Below are 12533 nucleotides of genomic sequence, written 5' to 3'. Positions count from 1 at the left end.
TTGTCGTTTCTTTTCCTCTCATCACCACGCATCCTTTCAGTGTTTCTCTGAGACTTAGGAAAATCTGAATTGATGTCACACTAAATATATAACATTTCTACAGCAGCATTTGTCAGTGAAGGAATTACAGCCACCTTCCTCACAGAGTTGTTTTTGGGATCCTCTTAGATTGATAGACCTTTCACCTAACTTAATTATTAAAAGGCAGATCAACGACAACACCAAAAATTCTGAAGTCATATCTAATTAATTCCTGAACAAATGCTGTTAGATGATAGATATTGACTGCAGGACACCACCCTTATCAATATTTGGCCATTACCATCTTTGTCAAAATTAATATTTACATATTCAGCAGAGATAGACAACTCTTCATTATAAAGATCTTCAAGCAATGTTTTTATTTGTGATTATTTTACAACAACACTAGTTCAAGTCTACATTGTTAGGTAGGGAGGAGTAAAGGAAACAACACTGCTGACGGTCCAATCACTCTCTCTTCCAGCTTAATAAATCTATCTACCACTGGACCAAGTAGTTTGACAGAGACAGTGGGGCGAACAGCATTAGCAACAGCAGAACAACAGAATTCAAATAGTCAAGACAGCGGTACACAGAGGACTCGGCTCAATTATTCAATGAAATCTTTTCACTTTCTTTGACTTCAGGCTTTTCTGTCTGGATTGCAAAATGGACTGCAAAATATAGCAGTTGGAGTTGGCAGTTTTCATAGCAATCCATATTTGTTCCATTGCTTCATTCTAGTCAACTCCAGAGAAGGAACTGAACACGTTTAAAATATTAATTCAACACAGGATCGCTACATAGACAACCAAGAGAGGGGAGGGGGGGAGGGGGTAGAAAGGGCTGCCGGTGAGCTCAGCAAATACAATCTTACAATCTGACAGCTAAAGGAATTTTATCTGAGACCATTATCAATTATACAACATAATAGGAACTTTACAATTACCTTACCAGTAAACATTAATAGATAGACTTTTTTGTATTTTACATATTAAAATAATGTGCATTTTTTTTCATATCTTCCAGAACACATGAACAGAAAAACATCAGAGACTTGTGTGATTCTTCTCATCAAGTGCTAACAGTCGGTGTGACTTTCAATGAAAAGCCGCATGTTTCCTCAAGAGAATATTAAGGCTAAAACTGCTAGAATAATAACATCCAAATCTGTTTACCACATCAGTTTATATTCACTTTTTATAAGAAAAACTGATCAACTCATCATAAAGTGATATCAATCATGTGGCTACCTTAATTGACCATTTTAGTGTACAGACCTTTTTGAATTGTTAAAGGTGGTCTTAAATGGTATGCATGTTCATAATTGCATTTGCCCCCACTCTCTCAGCCCAGGGCAAAATGTAATTAAAAGCTTTGAGAATTTAGTCACTGAAATCATTTTCTCATTGTCAAGCCAGCCTCTGTAAAAGTGCCATATCACTGGCCATTAAACTGGTAAATTAGTCACTTTTAATTATGCTGTTGAGGACAACATGGCTTGAGTTTATTTTTATTTATGTGCTGTTATGTAGTACATGCTAAGTACATAACCACGTAGCTTAATTGAAATGTCAATGGTCCTGTGACAGAAATGGTTTCTTTGCTGCACAAGCAATGCCTTTTTCCTCCTGGCCGACGAAGCCTAGTTCCTCCGAAAGTGCCTCATTTATTCACATTATCCTTGTAAACATTATTTGCATTGTCTTTAAACTGAGTGCCTCCATCGTCAGCTGTGCACATCATTTTCAGTGATACTTTTTACTTTTTTTTTTTAGATGTTAAAAAGGTCCAGCATTACATGTCTGTTGGAAACATCTTATAATGTCGTGTGTCAGAAATACGTTCAGTGTCCTTTTAGTCGGGACATTTGCCTTATTCGTCACTTCTTATTCTTGCAAAGTTCAGTGTCTTGATGGTTTTCTTTTCCTGGGGCCATACTGCTGGACCTTGAGCTGCAACAGAAGCTAAGAGGAGTTAAACAAGCTGTAGAAGTGTGGTCTGTCTCAAAAGGCTGTGTTATGGAGTTCTGTAGGTCCGGTGCATGCTGGCATGTTTTATTTTTGGACATGTCTGCATGCCCTGTGCCCGTCTACTCAAGAAGGGGTCAGTATATGGCTCCTAACTATCACAGTCACACAGACACAGGAGTAGGATGGGGTGATGTGTAAGCCGAGGTTCTGGCCTAGATTTCATTGTCCTCCGTACAATCTCGATCTCAGTTAGACATTGTGTCCAGTCCCAGTGAGGCAGCGTGCTGTTTGGCCCTCAGACGCAGGTTCTCGATGCTGGTGGTCTTGCTGTTGTGGCTTGTGAGGCCACTTGCAGCCGATGCCTGTAGCAGCGGGCTGTTCCACACCTGCTGGGCATGATGAGACAGGGACTGGTAGTAAGACTGGCAGGGCAGAGAGCCCAGCGGCGCAGGGGGCATGTTAACATTCATTCCCAAGTAGGGGAGTGAAGATGGGGCAGCGAGGTCAAAAGCAGGGTAGTGCACCAGGTTGTTGGTGGCAGCCATGTGCTGGCGGAACTGCTCCTGCAGACGAAACAGGCTGAGCGGGGAGGAAGAGTAAGAGTGGCTCTGAGAGAGAGGGCCGCTGCTGGTCAGGCCGCTGCTGGAGGAGGAGGGGGTCACCGACGGAGACACCAGGGGAGAGTCTGGACAGACAGAAGACGGGATTAGTGAAGTTTTGATCAGCGTGTACATTTAATTAGTCAACTGATGAGCATAAGGGGTGGTCATGGAATGAGTGTTGCTCCATGTCAGAATAAAAATCAAGTATCCTACATGCTTACCTGGTTTAGGGCTGAGTCTTTTGCAAGCCGGGGAGACGTCTCCAGGTGTCACCGCTCTCTCACACTTCATCTCCTCTCTCTGAGATTTACTCTCGTCCTCCTTGTCTGTGGCATTATCCTCCGTCGCTGACTCGCTGCCAGAGTGTTCTGCTGACGTGACGTTCAGCTCCATGTCCAGCGGCACAGGACGAACCACAGGACCTTCTGTCTCCAGAGAAGAGGATGAGGATGAGGAGGAGGATGGGGGAGGCAGCTGTGTGTCAGGAAGGATGGTGGTGGAGGGAGATGCATCCTCCTTCTCAGCTCCTCCTTCCCCTGATGCCTCCTTCTGCTTCTGAAGCTGTTCCTTCTGGAGGCTGCGCTGCTTCTTACGGAACTTGGCTCTGCGGTTCTTGAACCAAACCTGATGGGGAGAGGAAGATGGTCATGAAGTAAAACAGACAATGATGATGATGCACACTGTGTCGGGGAATTCAGTGAACCCAGATGATTGATTTTGGTGAATGCCAAATGTTTGACTGGTGCATAAAAAAGCCAATACAACAATATGCAAATGCCAGCAATAACATGTATGTCTACAAGACTAACAACAGTAAGCTGGAGTTTAAGAACAAAATATAATGACAAATTATTATGAGATTCAGTTGACCAACCTACATTATTTTGTGCAAGTGTAAGTAGAAAATTGTACTGTGTGCAAACAAGGCATAATGATTTTTATCTATAATATGATTTTTTATTTTAATACACACAGCATCGTTGTTTTCATTAGTTTTTATGACCGTAGCAGACAATTTGAAATAAATGAAAATGTCTCTTTGTTCTTTTTCTACTATTTTGATTCATGTTAGTTCTTTATACCCCAAATATAAATGTTCATTTATTCATAGAACAGTGATTTTTAAAAAACGTTTTTAAAAAAACTTGTAGGATAAATACCTCATAAAACTCCCTATAAGATTATTACAGGAAACTGGATGTAATTTCACAGAAATATTACAAGGGACACACCTATAATAAAGTCACAATCATCTATCATCTTCTCCTAATTCACTATTTAGCTCTACAATCACACCAGCCCATATCTGAATATATTATATTATATTATCTTCGTTAGGTCATTCCTACCTGCACGCGGGCCTCGGGCAGGTTGGTGCACATAGCCAGCCGCTCCCTCATCACCACATCCGGGTAGTGGGTCTTCTGGAAAGTCTTCTCCAGCGCTTCCAGCTGCTGTGCCGTGAAGGCCGTGCGGCTCCGGCGCTGTTTGCGGTGCTGAGAGCCGTAGCGAGCCTCCAGGATGATGTCTTGAAATGCGCAGCCGTTGGAAGAGAAAACACACGGCAAGTTTTATTGTACTGGACATGATGAGATTATGAAACGTCTTTCTCTTTTTTTAATCGCGTGAATGTCAACTGCAGTGTTTTCAAATACCATAATTGGTTATTATAAAAAAAAAAACATCTAACACGCAATTATTCAAAACTAAATATTGGCAGCAGATTGGCTTCAAGACAATTTAGTGGCCTCAAACATCAGTTGTGTAGATACTCAAATCTGTTCAAATTCACACATCTGCCATCATTTAATTAAACTGCCAAAGCAAGAAATTACCAAAAAAGAAAATTGCTGCAATACGAGATTATCTGACAAAAAAGTTAAGCCTCATGAAATATGTGCTGTGTGTTTGTGTTTGTGTGTGTGTGTGTGTGTGTGTGTGTGTGTGTGTGTGTGTGTGTGTGTGTGTGTGTGTGTGAGCGTGCACTCAATTACCAGCTAGTCTCTCGGCCAGTGTGAGCGCGTGCACGGACGGCCGGTAGTCGGGCGCGTGCTGCGCCTGTTGCGCGGCCTGCTGGTGCAGGTTGTACATGGCGCTCAGGGAGTTCATGGCGTGCAGAGAGTAGCCGTTCACCCCGTAGTGCTGCATGGTGAGAGGTCGCTACCTGCGGAGCGGAAGAGAGGATTCAAGGGTTCAGAGTTTTACTCAAGGACATTTTGACATTAAGGGCACGTGGCTGCTGATGGACACCCTGTGACTGTTAAATATGTCAAACCAACCCTATAGTTTAATAAGAATAACACATCAGAAACATCTATTTCCGGGCAATCCAGTATTATGACATTCATGAGCCTTTCATTAGTAAATGACAGCAGGCCCACGCGCTCAAGGGCCAATAGATTTTAATGTGCGGTACTCAGACAAACGTGTTATCCATTAACATCCAATTATCACTCTGTTCATTCCATTAATTATACAAAAGACTTTTAATTGGGGTAATTATCACTCGTTCCCGTAATGAACCGTGACGGATGCCTTATTCATGAATGTATTCACTACTTTTCTGTGATCCCGGAGAAGCCAAATCCCCATTGAAAACGTTGCTTTGACAGATCAAGGCATTGATGAGATGTGTTGGAAAATGATATAAGCAGATTTGTTCCGGGTCTCGGTGACAAACCTGAAACCAGATAGCTGGATTATTTTAAATAGGCTGATTACTGAAATGCTTTTCTTGGTGGTCTTAATTTTAGTGACTTACTCTTCTTTCTTAAATTTTATTTTATAGCAACATTTAACACCAAAGCTCGCGATTTATTTTGGGCAACTTTATGTTATTTATAATTAACAGGAGGCATATATATATTTCCAGCTGTTATTCAATATTATTATATTGATAGGAACAGATTAAACATCCATGTAAGAGTCTTTCACAAGGCAGCAATTTCCCAAACTCTATTTTGTGGTTCTCCTTCACGACCAAGATTTTCATAGATGAAACGCTTGAGGACACGATTAGATATGTATTAGTGCGGAGGAGGCTGATAGGAGGGGATATCTCGGAGGCCCAAGCAGTTATTATAACTATTAGGCTACAGAAAGACCACAGGGAAAAGATATAAATCTTTCTGCTGTGTGACAGGTACACTATCCTGGGAGCTGGTTACATTTTTGGACTCGAAAATATTTTAGATAAAACTTTAAGTTTATCCTTTTACCAATTCCGTTATTGTTTTATTAATTTTGATTACTTTACATTATCAGTGTGCTTATAAATGTCACCAAATTCATTACAAATATTTGGTTCTAGATCATTTATAACCGCTTTAAATGTACAAATGTCCTGAAACAATGCATTATATTGGTTTTAGTTTTAGTCTTAATCGAGCGATAAGTAGATATTTCTTAAAATAATAAAATGTTAATTGTAAGCGAAGCATTGAATTTCAGTATTTATCGAGTAATTTACCACCACAAATAATAATAATTGTAGTAATAATAATCATTTTAAATTTGTGGTCATTGTTATCAATAATTAATGGACTCATGTAGGCCAAAGGCAACTGGAAACCATAACTTTTACCAAACAGAGAGGACTGGGTGGTCGCTCTCGGAAAACACTGATTTTTCTGCCCATTTCTCAGATTTTCAGTTCGTGTGTGTGTGTGTGTGTGTGTGTGTGTGAGAGAGAGAGAGAGAGAGAGAGAGAGAGAGAGAGAGAGAGAGAGAGAGAGAGAGAGAGAGTGTGTGTGTGTGTGTGTGTGTGTGTGTGTGTGTGTGTGTGTGTGTGTGTGTGATGCCCGCAGTGCCCATTCCCAGCCTATTAAGTGGCTGCGGCGGCTGATGAATGTGATCAGAGGGCAGTGGGGAATAGTTTAATTCGCCGGGACAGAAGGTGCTTCGCTAAACATTTACTTTACTCCCCCAAGTATTTGAGTTGAATGGGCCCCCCTCCCAGTATCCCCCCTCCCCCTCCCCTCTCTGGCGGCCTCTTATCCCATCGCCCCGGGGCAACGTTTTGGCTGAGATGTATGGCTTCTCCGCGGGTAAAAATATGCATGTTGATCCCCATTTGGCTCCCCGTCTAATGGAAGTGCAAATAGGTTTCGACTGCGAGGCCCTCCATTTATCATCAACGCTGACACGGACGGACGTACAGTGGGACTGGGTGGTTAGCTCTGAGTTGGAGTTCCCGCGTGTGCGTGCGTACGTGCATGCGTGCAAGAGCGTGCGGGCACGTGTGCGTGCGTGAGTGTTCAAGTAATAGACCCACGATTTTTTTTTTCTTTTCTTCATGTTATCTCTGAAATTTAAAGTGTGAATTTAAATCGGATTAAGCTTCGAATCGCAGACAAGTTCTGTGGGAAAAAAATGCATCATATTGGCCATGATATAAACGTTATTTTTTTAAATGTAGGCCTACAGATTTTTGCTTGTCTGCAAGTATTGGTGAGGGACTAAAATGTTTGCATTGATTTTAATCTCACTTGTACACATGGACATTTTCCCCACGCAATATAGCTGCAAAGAAAAATATCTTTGGCCTTTTTTTTAAGGATGTTTGCCTCCTGTTATTGTTTTGTAAACTTTCCAGCTTGTAAGCCCACCTTCTCATGATCACCTACCTTTTAATTTACCACTACATGTCTGGTTATAGCCTGTATCCTCCTACCCATATCAAATTCAGCACAATAGCTCATCACTGTGAGCCTGTCAGTGCTGTTATTGTCATTCATAAGCCTCTCTCTGCTCCAGGCGCTGGGCCCTCCTGGCAGCCCTGCTCAATGCTTCGATTATCAAACCGTCATTATGTAAATTGGCATGTACAGTGCAACTCTTTGATCTGACTAAATTAGGAAAAATGTTATTTGATAACAGCCCTCAGGGGCACGAGTCGACCCGACAATCTGCTCTTTGCTGTGTCACTAGTGTAAACTGTCAGAGGGCGAGGACCATCTTTGATTTTCTCTCTGAGCTGTTATTATGAAGGATATTTGTTATGCAGAGGCCAGATTGAAATTTAAAGGTGTTTTAATGTATGATAATTTATTGTCAGCATTTATCAAGTCTATTAAACCGTTTTAAGATCCAAATATTACGATGACTAATTCTGTAACAGAAGTCGACAGAACAGAGACATTTAAAACAGGAGAAAAACGTAGGCTACATCACCATGTTTGTGCAGCTGTACATTTGATTCAATATTAATTTAGAGTAGAATTTAGAGACTTTTTAATCATGAACTCCAAAGAGTTCCCTTTCAGAAGAGACCGGGATCATGTGTGTAAAACGGAACCCTTTTATTTTGGGTAAGAGTATTAATTGGCTAACCGTTAATTTAATTTTTTGTCCCTTAATTTTGTAACTTAGTAATATTTGTGGTGTGACCGTTAGAAACGTTAGATCTCACGTGAGGATATATTTTTGGGGTTTTACACAGAAGGTTTAAAAATTTATCATAAAAAAATATATTTCCAACCGAAAACTGCTTTCGTCCTCACTAAATAAAGATTGAAATATAAATATAATATAGTGGGATATATGTAGCCCGTTTCTTGTTCACTTCACACAGTAGGCTGTGTAAACATAATAAACTTAATTCAACTTTACTTGAATTACGGACATGAGACTGATAAAATAGGAACATGCAAGGGAAAATATTACAACCAATATGTTTAACAGAATGAACAGATACCGAAAAAAAAAGTTTTTACCTCTTCAAGAGACAGTCGTCTTTTCTGCACAGAGTCTAAGGTCCTGAACTTCTTCAGTCTTCAGGTTTCTCTTCTGCTCTTTCAGCTGCTGTTTGTTGCTTCCTAGAGCCCAACTTGTTCCGTCTTTTTGTCCGGCAATGAGATAAGAAGTCGGGTAATGAAAAAAGTCATCCAGTCTGTTGCTTCACTCCAGGTCCGTCCGCTCGCGCTCCTGCTGCACACAGCTCTCCTCTGCGCGTGGTGAGTTCTCCGCGTCTCGCGCTGAAGTGGGAAGCCGCCATCTGCTGGAGCGCGAGAGCCCGGAGGAGGGATTTTAAGGAGAGCTTCGCGGGGGTCATGCTGGCTTTCTATTGGCTCTCCTTAATGTCAGTCAAGTAAATAAAGATAGTTGATCGTCCAGCTGCAGACTTCGCTGCGCTGACTTCTGGAGTTATTTTCAAATGTGATCAATTTAAGCACATTATGTCCGCTGAATCCCTCCGTGTCTGTCTGCACGTGTGTTTGTTTTTGTGTCGTTTTCTGGTGTCGATAAACATCGCTGAAATGTGAACAGCAAAGCTTGTTGACTGCTCCATTATATGTCTAGATATACACTTTTAGTTGACATTAAATGGAATATATTTGATTTTATTGCAAATTTGTGCCACACTTTATATAAATTATACTAGTGGTTTACCTCAAGCTCAAACTTTGTGAGAAAAATGTTACTGTCAAGACACGTCACTATGAATTATACATTTAAATAAGGAAAAAATATGAAAAAAGGAGATATTGTGTCAGCAAATTTTGAGCATTAACAATTATGAGGTGACATTGATAGCATGTGAAATGATTTTACTTGTTTTCGTTTGCGAATATGCTCAAATCAGCTCCCCTCAAACTGCTTGTATGCACTTGGCGCATAAATCCAATTGCCTTTCTTTAGTTTTTGTGATGAGAAGGAACCAACCTTTGGGTTGTTTGCTTTTCGGCTTTTTTTTTCCATGCCACTGGAGGAGAGAGAGACTTTAGAGATGGCTAATAGATGCCAGGGTGCTGCCTTTAGACTCTCTCCCGGCCTGGAAGGATTTGGGATGGGATATGGAAGACAAGACGCCATCTCAGCCTCCAAAAACCCCTGTCTTAAAATGACTGCGGGTAAGAGGATTAGGGCAATAATGCCCTTCTCTTCTTGAAGGGTTTTTAGAGAAGATTTCTTCTCCCGGAGCAAAACCGTTTAGGTAGGGAATTAAGGGCAGCGCAAAGTAGCCTTTTAATGTAAAGCTTGCATATTTTGTTGGGAGATTCTTTTGGAAAGTGCTTGGCCTATGACGCAGTTTTATCTCTGACCATGTTTCTCACTATTCTCACAAATTTAAACAGGAGACAAAAGATTTCGTGGAATGGAGAATATTAATGTTCATGAGTTTTGCGAATATTAAAACACGCAGCACACAACTGCACCAAAAATACACTTTTAAGGGACAATCAGTGGTTTTTAGGACATTTATAATAGTTTTCACTGGTAACTTGAAAGGTGTGTGTGTGTGTGTGTGTGTGTGTGTGTGTGTGTGAGAGAGAGAGAGAGAGAGAGAGAGAGAGAGAGAGAGAGAGAGAGAGAGAGAGAGAGAGAGAGAGGGCGTTATTTATTTTTTTTTAGAATTTCTTGTAATGTTTATGTCAAAATAAATCTTGTTTTTTAAATAATTGGCACCAGTCAGCCGCAGAAAATATCTAATATGAAAGTATTGAACTGATTTCAAATTTTGAAATGAACCATAAGATTAAATGAAATGAAATGAATAAAAATGGTGGGAGGGGCGGATTAAATACTGAATGTTTATTTGCTTAAACGTTGAATTAAGTATTTAAACATGAATAAATCATTGAATGTGTAACTGTGGTTACTGGCATATCTAACAAGAAAAACGTCTGGGCCATAGCCTATATTATTATTACTACTATTAGTTTTATTATTAAAAATATTATATTTTTATTATTCATACCTGGCATGATTGATGTAGTCGATTTTTTCTCTTTTAGATTTGTTTCTTTTTAACCACCTGAAAGTTTTTCCGTGTGCACTTCAAAGTCTGCCTCCTAGAAAACTCGTGTGCCTCTCTGGTTCTGTCGCCTTGGTAGGCTCCTATCACTCGGTTTTCTCCGAGGTCTGAGAAAGAAAGAGGATTAACTTGTGAACCAATGGAAATAAGAACTTAAACGGGAGGTAAATCTGGCCACTGTCTCTTTGTGAGGACCGTCTCTAAAGCAATTAAAGCGAGAAAGAGTTTCTTCTCAGCGCCTCTCCACCTAAAGCTCCTTAGAGCGACTAGAGCTGTCCAGCGCATCTGAGGGGCTTAAACGCCAAAAAACAGCTCCCCTTACCCCTGTACCCGGCGATGCACTGCTCAATACAAGGTGGGTAAACAATGACCTCCACGACGAACAACGTAGAATATAAAAATGTTAATTTAGCAGAGACATTAATGATCTTCTCCTTAAAAGTCCCGTCATCTCATTCAAGTTTTAACCCCAAAAAAAGTGATGAAACTCTTCCTATTTGGGGGGAGGAGGGGGACGTCAGCTGGTTAAAAAAAAGAAAAACTATTTAGTTTTTTCTATTAATACAGATATGTAAGTGAACTTACTTTGCTTGTCTCTGACTGTATTTGACAGAGGTATGAAGTACAAAACCATCTTTAATGCCGGTGAATTCTGCTCTCTAATAGCTAATTAATACTCTTAATGATGTTTCTGCAACTTCATGAATACATTAAGGTCTGCAATCCAGCAAGCCTCAGCCTCCCCGGCACCATTCAAGGGTATTTCAGCATCTGTTCATCCCACGGCAATTAATCATTTTGATGTGTAGTTTAAAATCGACTTCTTGCAGGAGACCTTTTTGACAAGAATAACAAAGCAATTTGCCAGGAGCCACCTCTTAGACACGTTATTAGCAGCACTTCCACAGTAAGACCCCGCTTTCCCTTTCCTTTATTTATTTATTTTTTTAAATATTTCTGGATAAATGAATTTAAAGAGACAGCGACAATTTGCGGTTTATTGTCAGCACCACGCCTCTGAATCCTCCTGAAATCCCTTTTATTGGTGACAAGATCTCAGGATCTCCTCTGCAAATCCCTTATCTAAAAGTTTTCAACCTGTCAGTTTCCTCTAAAAGCTGTATAATTCCCCCATCTCTCTTTCTCTCCATCCATCCCCTTCTCTTTTTCCTCCTGCCCTCTTTTTCTCCCTTGTCTCAATCCCTCTGTCTCATTTCTTTTCCTTGCCTTCTCTCCTCTCTCTCTCTCTCTCTCTCTGGCCCGGATCCCTCTGCACAAGGGGCCCCATTGTATAGTCCTAATCCAGAGGCAACACAGCTTTAGGGACATGCAGGGATAAAAGGCCCATCAAGCCCACAACTTTATGGGGGCAAATCTCTCCCTAATCCTTCGCTTTATCTAAACAAAAGCCCCTCTGCCTTAATCCACCTATGTGTTGAAAAAAGAAGAAGAAGGAAAAACTGGAGAGACTGACAGAGAATGAGAAAGAAAAGGAGAGCGAGAACAAGAGATTGTTGGAGAGAGAAAAAAAAAATCTCACACACTCATGGATTGAACGAGGAGAGATCATACTCCCCGTATGAGGTCGAAGTTTCCTGGAAGAGTTCAGTAATACTGACAAACCTCCACCATTAATATACCTGCAAGGAGGAAACTTCATGTGCCAACATTAACTCCTGCATGCACCATGATCCTCTTTTATTTGAGGACCCAGTTCATAATTTTGACCACATAAATGCACATACATAATACAAATTCATACTGGTGAAGAGATTATTAATAGTTTGATATTAAAATGGACAAACTGAAGTATGTTTTTTTTAGTCTCTGCTGAGTGAGAGGAGGATGTTGTTGAGTGAAGATAACAGCAAAGTCACAGATAAAGAGAGTAAGGCTCCGTACAAGAAATTAAACATTTTCACACAGATATAAACATATGAATATACATAATTAAACAGTTAGAGATATAGTTGGAGAGCTGGTAAAATGTGGAATGGGTTTCCATAATTATAATTTAAAGTATATGGCCTGTTACTGCTTACAAACATGACTGATGTAAAGAAATTATATGAGCATCACAAAACATTAATAACTTTAGTTGTTGATTGAGGTTATCACATGTGTTAAAAGCCATGTTAATCAATTTGAGAGTGACAGCAAGTTTTCTATTCTGCATTTTGA

General features: G+C 40.4%; 1 protein-coding gene across 1 annotated transcript; it reads right to left on the bottom strand.

Moving 5' to 3' along the window:
• Positions 1 to 386: 386 nt before the first annotated feature.
• dmbx1a (diencephalon/mesencephalon homeobox 1a) lies at positions 387 to 8582 on the bottom strand. Its single transcript, XM_044368472.1, has 5 exons — positions 8311 to 8582; positions 4593 to 4760; positions 3946 to 4141; positions 2818 to 3220; positions 387 to 2679 (listed from the first exon to the last, which is right to left on the bottom strand). The coding sequence occupies exons 2-5, from the start codon at positions 4742 to 4744 to the stop codon at positions 2240 to 2242; spliced, it is 1191 nt and encodes a 396-aa protein (XP_044224407.1). The 5' UTR covers positions 4745 to 4760; positions 8311 to 8582; the 3' UTR covers positions 387 to 2239.
• Between the last annotated feature and the right edge of the window lie 3951 nt (positions 8583 to 12533).

This window comes from Thunnus albacares, chromosome 12, assembly GCF_914725855.1.
Source record: "Thunnus albacares chromosome 12, fThuAlb1.1, whole genome shotgun sequence".
Lineage (NCBI taxonomy): Eukaryota > Metazoa > Chordata > Actinopteri > Scombriformes > Scombridae > Thunnus > Thunnus albacares.
The sequence above is the reverse complement of the archived record's forward strand: the minus strand, read 5'-3'. Positions and strand labels throughout refer to the sequence as shown.